The sequence below is a fragment of the Alnus glutinosa genome, chromosome 6 (genome assembly GCF_958979055.1).
Source record: "Alnus glutinosa chromosome 6, dhAlnGlut1.1, whole genome shotgun sequence".
Classification (NCBI taxonomy): Eukaryota; Viridiplantae; Streptophyta; class Magnoliopsida; order Fagales; family Betulaceae; genus Alnus; species Alnus glutinosa.
This window is the reverse complement of record NC_084891.1, coordinates 18,461,839-18,471,618: the sequence shown is the minus strand read 5'-3', so window position 1 is coordinate 18,471,618 and position 9,780 is coordinate 18,461,839. Positions and strand designations below refer to the sequence as shown.

General features: G+C 36.0%; 1 protein-coding gene across 1 annotated transcript in view; it reads left to right on the top strand.

Moving 5' to 3' along the window:
- Positions 1 to 1,227: 1,227 nt before the first annotated feature.
- LOC133871583 (uncharacterized) overlaps positions 1,228 to 9,780 on the top strand; it is a 28,499-nt gene continuing 19,946 nt past the window's right edge. The window contains exon 1 of the mRNA XM_062309011.1: positions 1,228 to 1,380. Coding sequence (XP_062164995.1) covers positions 1,228 to 1,380 — 153 coding nt within the window. The remainder of the gene's footprint in view (positions 1,381 to 9,780) is intronic.

Genomic DNA, 9,780 nt, shown 5'->3' with positions numbered 1-9,780 from the left:
TGTTGTTTTTTGCTTATAATCTTTTATTAAAATATTGAGTTCACTGCATTGATAATTTTTCTTCCATGTGTACTATGTTCACTAAGTCGTAGACTTATACTTTGATTTGTTTTCACTTGTAAAACATTTTTTGTTTACAGTTGGTCAAGCTTTAGATGATGGAATCTTTGAGATTGAACGCTTGAGAGGATTCGGCCAGGATGATCTTTGAGAAGTTAAACCCTTAATTGAATAAGATATTGTGGTTTGATGATGATCATTCTGTACATGATTCAATATTAGGTTATTTATGGGGTATTTGTCAAGTATATTGGGATCATGTTTTTGCTGCAGCTCAAGGATATGATCCTCTTTGATGAATTATGGTTTTGATATGGTTTATGGCTTATGTTTTTGGAGACGCTTTTGATGTAATGTTTTTAGAGATTGTTTTGGAGACCGGTCTTTGACTGAGATGCCTGATTTATTATTATTACTACCATATATGTTGGATTGTTAGGTTTTGTGTTGATTCATTCGATGTACAAAACTTGGTTTTTATTTATTTGGGGATTTGATATTTGTGTACTTAAAGCATCTCCAACAGTAGTGATTATTTTATCTACTCAAAAAATAAATTTTTCTATTTTAGCTACTAGTTTCTAATACAAATTCTAACAGATTATCTATCCATCTCTACTTTCTTTAATTTTTATTTTTCAATGTATTTTTTATTGTGAAAATTGAAAGAGATGGAGAGAGAGAGGGGAAAGATGAGAGAGAAAAGAATTAAAAAAAAAATACTAAAATGTGCTACAATGAACTTTCATATATAAAAGTTTTATTGTAGCAAAATGGATAAATATGCTCTATTTTGAAGCATTGGCCAGAGGGATAAAGTTATAGGTAGGGCTGATCAAATATACCGCATCCCCCGCCCCTAAAATCTCGGGTTTTAGGTATTTTTTGCGGGTGCGGGTCAAAAATTGATATACCCGTGCGGGGCGGGTTGCGGGTTGCAGGTTGGGGTTTTAAAAAACCCCGGGGACCCGCCCCGCTCCGCACAGTACCCACCCCGCACAGTTAAAAAAAAAAAAAAAAAACCCTACTAACCCTAGCAGTGCCGCGCCCCCCCCCCCCCCCTTTTCCCATTTTTTCCTTTCTTTTCTTCCTAATCCCTAGCGCCGCACCCCTTCCCCTCTTCTTTTTCTTCTTCTTCACGATTTTCGTCGTGCTACGTCTGCTCCAATGGAATTATGGAAGTCGATAGGCCTCACGAGTCACCGGTTCTGTGGGAATGTCATGAATGGTGGGAACGTCAGGGTTGGCAAGGAGATCGGGAACGGTGGGAAGATCGTCAACGCTCGCTTCAAGAGGCCTCGCCAAGTCGCCGATCTTGAGGTCAGTGGCCTCTCATCCCTTTTTTGTGATTTGTTTGAGTCTGGTTGTTGTGATTTGTTTGTGATTTTCTTGTTTGAATCTAATTTTGTTTGAATCTGATTTTCTTGTTTGGTTCCTGAGAAAATCTAGCTTTGGTTTGGTTTTTCATTTTTCTAGATCTAGGTATTAAACCCGCATATCCCCGCACCCCCCGCCTCGCATCACCCCCACCCCGCATCACCCCGCACCACACGGGTTCTCCCCATTTTGTGCGGTTTGCGGGTGCGATTTTCGCAACCCGCAAGGGTGCGGGGCGGTGCCAAAAAAGAGGCATTCCTGCCCCCCGCCCCATGCTCAACCCTAGTTATAGGAAAGTTCAAACATCACGCAGCAAAATAGATAGATTTTTCACACTTTTAATTCAACAGTAGCCGACCATTGAAAATCCTCCAGATGCGTGTCAAACGCGCATAGCAAAGCGCGTGGCAACTGCTTTCTACGTTTCCCCTACGACGTATAAAGAGTCTTCCCTGTACCGTTCGCTCATTGACTCTTCATATGCGCCCATCGACAGGTCCATCCACAGACAGGTCAAAGTGGTAATAAAATCTGGTGTGGAATGACGTGGCAATTTTCATAATTACCAAAATGCCCACATTTCCAGGAGTGTGGGAGTTCAAGGTTTAGACAGCAAATGACACATAGACCCTCCTCAGCATATTTATATTCTGGACCATCTTATAAACACTACAAAAATAACTGTAATTCGCCGCGTGTCTACAGTAGCAGTTACTATAGCTACGCGGCCAAATAGCCACGTATCTTTATGACAATGTGGCTATTTGTACATGAAAAACAAATGGCCGTGTGAGTTTAATACACGTGACCATATGGACACGTGTATTAAATACAAGTGGCCACTTGGACGCATGTATTTAATACACGTGTCCAAGTGGACACATGTATTAAATACACGTGGCCAATTATTTTTATCAAATATATATTAATAAAAACAAATTTAATTAAGGTTTTGTATATGGCCGCGTGTATTAATACACGTGTCCATATGGACGCGTGTATTTTATACACGCTTCCATTTGGCCACGTGTATATATTACACGTGGCCAACTGTTTTTAATCAAATATATATTAATAAAATATATAAAAAAATATATATGTATATGTATAAGAGAATTGGCCACGTGGCTTTAGGCCACGTGGCCAAAATTTGTGTAGGTTGGCACGCGGGAATTGTCTCGTGCGCCACCTGACTATTACTTTCAAATATAATAAAATTATATTTAAATATTCGACCGTGTATTATGTCACAGTGTTCTCTCTCTCTCTCTCTCCGTCTCTCTCTCTCTCCGTCAGTACTGCACCACCGGCCAGCTCCCTGACCACAGCGTGGCCGGCCTTCCCTCCGATGACACGCCCTTTCTCTTGCTTTCTCTCTAATATCTCGCTAGCTCTCTCTCTCTCTCTCTCTCTCTCTCTCTCTCTCTCTCTCTCTCTCTCTCTCTCTCTCTCTCTCTCTCTCTCTATATATATATATATATATATATATATATATATATATATATATATATATATATATATATATCTTTCTCCCTCTATCTCTCCAAACTCCGACCGGCCAGTACATCACCGGCCGGTAAGACAACAGTACCCTCTCACTCTCTCTCTCTAATACCTCGCTCTCTCTCTAATATCTCGCTCGCTCTCTCTCTATCTCTCCAAACTTCGGCCGACCAGTACATCACCGGCCAGTAAGACAACAGTACCCTCTCACTCTCTCTCTCTAATACCTCGCTTTCTCTCTAATATCTCGCTCGCTCGCTCGCTCTCTCTCTCTCTCTCTCTCTCTCTCTCTCTCTCTCTCTCTCTCTCTATATATATATATATATATATATATATATATATATATATATATATATATCTCTTTCTCTCTCTATCTCTCCAAACTCCGACCGACCAATACATCACCGGCCAGTAAGACAACAGTACCCTCTCACTCTCTCTCTCTAATACCTCGCTTTCTCTCTAATATCTCGCTCGCTCTCTCTTTCTCTCTCTCTCTCTCTCTATATATATCTCTCTTTCTCTCTCTATCTCTTCAAATTCCGGCCGACCAGTACATCACCGACCGGTAAGACAACAGTACTCTCACTCTCACTCTCTCTCTCTCTCTGTGTCTCTCTATCTCTCCAAACTCCGGCTGGCCAGTACATCACCGATAAGGTTCAGTACTCTCTCATGAACTTGCTCGTTCAGTAAAACCACACGTGTAGTTTTCCTTTTATTTTTTTTCTTTTTTAGTTATTATTATTTTTTTCCTCTAAAAAAAAATTAATTAACTCAAAAATTAATTAGATTAAAAAAGTAATTAACCCAAAAATTAATTTTAAAAAAAAATTAAAAACAAAATTTAAAAAGAATTAAATTAAATAAAAACACAATTAAAAATTTAAAAAAGAATTAAATTAAAAATACAATCAATAATTTAAAAAAGAATTAAATTAAATTTAAATTAAATTAAATAAAATAAAAAATTATATATATATATATTTTTTAAAAAAACAAATTGCCACGTGTATTTAATACACGCGGCTAACAGTCTGCCACGTGTATTACAGTACACGCGGCAAAATGTGTATTTAGTTACAGCCGGATCTAACACGCGTCGCACACGTGTCCAATTACACGTGGCAAACTGTTCGTCATGTGTACTGTGTTCGTACACGTGGCGAAGTGCATGTGGCAAATTGCAATATTTTTTGTAGTGAAATAGCATTTTTATTATTTTTTCGGGGAAGGGATTTTTTTCATTTACATTCTTGAAAGATCATGCAAGACAACTCAATAAATTTTAGTAAATAATTTTGTTAAAATTTATAAGATAATGAGATTAAACCCTTTTCTCCTTACTATAGTGTCATTTTATTCAAATAATTCTATGAAACGTTTTGCTCTAATATAAAATCAATTTGATAATCTTGGATAGCTAAAGCCATTAGAATAATGCTACATGTCATTTTTGTATTTTTTTTAATTTTTAAAATTATTATTAAATATGTGATAAATTAAAAAAAAAGATATAAAAATAATATTTAGAATTACTCATGGGTGGCCCCTGTAAATTCGTAAGAGAAAGGTCAAAAAAGGAATATGGAGATTATATAAGGCTCGACGTGGTACGCCGCTAATAACGCCGTTGGCATAGACTCCAAAGAAAACAGAGCTGTTAAATTATTTTTGGTCTCAGCAAAAAAAAAAAAAAAAAAAAGCATTTCTTAATGAAAAGTCAATAGTCTATGATTTGTAACACTTATGAATATGGATAATTCTGGTTGGGGACCCACAGAAGCCACATTGGTTCACGTGAAAGGTGAGCTGTCGCCATTCCTTTTTTTTTTTTTGTTGCTCGAGGTAAGCTGTACGTTGGCTTGAACCAACATCCATCCGAAGACGAATTCCTTTGTTATTGACTTATTTGAGCACTAACAGCAGCTTCTCAACTATTTTTCTTATATTTAGGAAACAAAACTACATTTTGTTTCTCTAAAAAAAATACCCCACAATAGATTCTCTTAATTTTCTCTATACCAATTAAATATTATTTTTTACTCTTATTTTATTATTTTTTCTCTTTCCTACTTTATTTTTCTATTCATTTATTTTCCTCTCTATCTTTCTCTCGTCTTCTACCTCCCACCCATCAAAAATACTTTAGGATCAGCAGACATTTCCTCGTCAAGTGCAGAGTTTAGAGCGATCTCTCACCGTCATCTCTTTCGCTGCTGATGAGTAACTCCTCAACGCCGACGCAGCAAAACGAGTCCTCTGTAAAAACTGTCCCAAAATCAGAAGAGAAGACCTCCGGCACCGACCTTTTGCCTCAAAATCCCCAGCATCTTTCTCCCTTCCACTCAGTCTCTTTTGGATTCTGCGAAAATGAATCGTCTGTTCTAATCTCTCGATCACACCCAATTACCCAAAATATCGGTCTCACAGTCTGTAATAGCTATTTATAGATCACTACTCAGATATCAGTTTTTTATGGTCTTGATCGTGGCAGTGTTTAGCTCAAAACCAAAGATTTTGAGAAAACAAATTCAAAGTTCGTTAAGGTTTTGGCTTTCCCTTTTCGACTCTAGGCTGATTGATTTCTTTGAAACTATATATATTCTCCGATCGTTTATTTTGTGTTTTTGAAAGATACCCAGAAAACCCAATCGAACTTGGCGATGCCGTCAAGCACTGCAAAAACAGGGCGTGGAAGGACAAGGAAGGAAAACACAGAGAGAGAAGCGCGAGGAGAGAGGACATGCGTTGCAGTCTTGCAGAGTTTGTGTGAATATAATAATGGATTGGGTAGCACTGTAGCTACCCAACCAAATTATCTAAATTTAGGGTGGCTATTGTGGAACGTTTTTCATGAGTTTTTGTGAAATTTTCCCTATATTTAGGGAAGGGAACCATTATAGGGAGACTGCTGCTAGTGCTCTTAGGGAGTAATGCTAGGAGGATGATTAGAGGTTTTTTTTTTTTTTTTTTTTTTTTTTATATTTTTAAATTTAAATGTTATGTAATTTTTAAAATTATTATTAATAAATTTTGAGTAAATGATAATTTTAAAAAACATATGACATTTGAGAGGACTAAAATCTTCTTATACAGTTGTACATGAGAGCGGCTCTTCTGTTCGAGGATAAGGGATCGCACTGTGTACCATTGAAGGTGGTGGTTTAATGGCATTTGGGCTAATTTATAACAGTTTGGTAGGTAAAAGGTCAAAAGGATGCATTTGAGATTATTTTCATATTATCGGCTTGGGTGTTGCTAGTGTCCTCGGTGGAGCTAAGTTAAACTATGGCTCAACCGATTTGAAGGAGTGCCTGATTTTCAATTGTCTAGGCCCCTCCTTTCTGTTACTATGATTATACCCAGGTAGAGAACTACTTTGGTTGTCTCATCTTACCGTTTTTTAATAAAAAAATAAAATAAAAAAGATCACGAAGTATAACAATGAGTTACCTAAATTGCTAGCAATTTGGATAGCATATATTAAAGAGTTTACATGAGACTTATCTGTTCAAATACAAAGTCGAGCAACCTAACATATCCCATATGGATTTTCTTAAAATATTTTGTCCGAATAGGTGGCCGAGCAGCCTAACATTTATTTGGGTATGTAGGTCCCATATGAATTTTACTTAAAATATTTTGTCCAATTTGCTAATAATTTAGCAACTAATTATATATTAGAGATCCCATCCCAATATGGTTCCTTGCTTCGGCTGAGGAAACCTGTCACAATTCCATGTTATTCCTCCTATTTTTTTTTTAACAAAAAAAATAATTGGAGGTCCAGATCCATCCATCCCTCCATTTCATGTGCATATGTACATATTTCTTTTTTATTTAAGGTTCGAAGACAGCCCTTAATGGGTGGCAACCAGATCTATTAGGAAGGGTTAAGATATCCATCATAGGGACAAACCATGATTAATATTTATTTTGAATATTAATCTTAATTACGGTTTACACATTTTTCATCTGTATTGATAAAAAATTGTAATAATTTAAGATATTTAATAGAATGATTTTCATATTACAAATAATTACACGAAAAATAGAAATTTATATATTTTTTCTTTTAAAAAATAGATTCTCAAATATTATCACTAGTTCGAATTAAATTTAGAAAGTGTTTATTATAAATATTATTTATAAATTTATTCCAATGATTTTAATCAAGAAATCATCTCATTAATTAATGTACAGGAAAATGGATAAGATCTCATCTCCAAACAGGCATGGTAATGGTTGTAATTATAATATTTTCATGTGTACATGCACACAAATTCCTAATAAAATAACAGGAGCAACTAGATTTGTATAAAAAATTGCAATAACCAGCATGTCAAACATATAAATAAAACAAACCACAATAATTCATTTATTTAAATCATTCACTTAAATATTTACATTACCAAACACATCTCCAAAACCTCTCAAGCTCCCACCTAAAATCCTTTTAGTCCTCCAAAGTTTTCTTATTCAGAGGGTCATCAATTATCTAAAGAAAATGTCAACACAATTTTAATGAGTTTAACTCAGTAAGTACAAATAATTATGGAAAAAATATAAACATCCCCCTTAAACTACTACTTAATTGTTAATGTTCCTCCCAACTACCAATTGTGTCAATGACCCCCCTCAAACTACTAAAAAATGTCAATGTCCCTCCCTAAGACCAACAAAAAGATAAAAATGACTATAAATTTTTTTAATAAGACAAAAATGTCCTTATAAATTCGAAAAAAAACTAAAACTAAAACTAAAAAAAAGAAAAAAAAAAAAAAACTTTGAAAAAAAGAGGATAAATTATATAAAAAAAAAACGATAAAATAAATGAAAATTATAATTTTTTTTTTTTTTTAAAAAAAAAAAAAAGAGAGAAGAAGAAAAACCAGTTTTTTATTTTTTGTTTTAATAACTTTTTGTTATTTTAGATTTTTTTTAATAATTTTTTTGTTTTTTTTTTTTTTAAATTTTAATAATTTTATGAAGGGTATTTTTGTCATTAGGAAGACATTGATATATTTTTGTAGTTTAGGGGGGAGGGGGGGACATTAACACAATTGGTAGTTTGAGAGGAACATTAACATGCAATGAGTTAGTAGTTCGAGAGGGTTATGTGTACATTTCCTAATAATTAATCAATAATTGAGGTCCAACCAATTACCAAGTAAAATATTTCATTTTTACCATTCAATTACATTTATGAGAGCCCCAACTATACGGATGGGCTACAAAATATCATTTTTACAGCCTCCACTAGAAATTTGATACATCAGGAAAAACACTATTACAAAATAATAGGATGAAAACACCCTATCTTTTAGCCAAACGAAAACTTTCGTCTCCAAAAACTCAACAACTCCCCTGAATCTTGCCGGCAACGTCCAAATCTCACCTAAAAACGACCACTACATGCTGGAGACGTTCATTCAACGCCGTAAACCACCATGAAAGGCCGCTAGGAACTCAAATCTAGCTGGCGACACCAACTACTACTACGACGTCAACTTTTCAATGAGACTTGGCTTTAATTAGATCACAAATATCCTTATCCTGGATGAGGAATAGTAAATACCAGCAACCAAACGGTAGTCTTTTTCTCCGGAGCTCCCTAGAAATGATCCAGTGACACTTAGACAATGCCAACAACCACCATGATGATGGAGGAAGAACCAAACAATGTTGAAATCCACTCAAAACACAATACCAGTCACCAGAGAACACAAAAAGGCACCATTTTCACTCTCTATCTCTACAATCTGTTTGGTTGCTGAGAAAATCCTTGGGAGCATGGCTTCTTAGAAAAATCTTGATCAAGAAGCTTTAGGAGGAGGCGGGCCGGTGTCCTTTGGCTGATTTCAATGGTAGTGTTTGGGGGAGGAGGCGGATCTTGGTGGATCCAGTGGTTTTTGTAATGGACAGCAACCACTGGTGGGTGATGTAGTGAAATGTTGATGAGGGAAACATGTATCCTCTGCATCAGTGGGCTAATCCTGTATTTTTGGTGTATATCTTCTTTTGTGTTTGAAGCTGATGTGTCTAATTGCTATTGGATGCTGCAAATAAGTGGGTTTACACTACATCCGGATTAAAGTTATTCTCTACATTTATAACACATTTGTAACATTTTACTATGAGTAATAAAAACAACTCAATTATTTAAACATTTTTGTTAGTATTTTATATTGGCTACATTCTGGATAACAAAAAACACGTTATGTAATGGTTGCGAATTAACATGATGGTCGTTCTCAATTCAGAATCTTCATGTATTCAGACAGTGTTCAAATCAAAGCATGTGACTGATCACAAGCTTCTAGAAGATGTCCATGAAGAGTCCTTGCAAATTCTAAGCCAAATCAATCGATTCCTATGCAACTGTTCGGAAGAGCCTTTGAAAGAGTCCGGATGCCCCTCAGTGTCTAGCAGATTAAGTTGAAGACGTCCGGACGACAGAGTAACACCGTCCAGACGCTAGGTCAATTAGTACTCAACACGGAGTTGGATTCAGAAGTCGACACTGTTTGGGAAGTCTCCGCAAGTTGTCCGGACGACGTGGCAACACGTCCGGATGCTGTCAACATTTCAGAATATTCCAGTGTTCCATTTGAACGCAGAAAAGAGTTATAGCGAAGACCGTCTGGATGCTCAGCCAAGCTGTCCGGACGTGGACCTGATAAGGATAGAATTGCACTGTTTCTGAAAGGATATCACAGAAGACCACCCTAGGACGTGGCTAACTTCCGTCCGGATGCTCGACAGCCAGAGTCCGAATCTCAGCAGTTTTAGGTTTTATGTAAGCCTATAAATAGAGGGCCTTAGGCTTGTCAATTG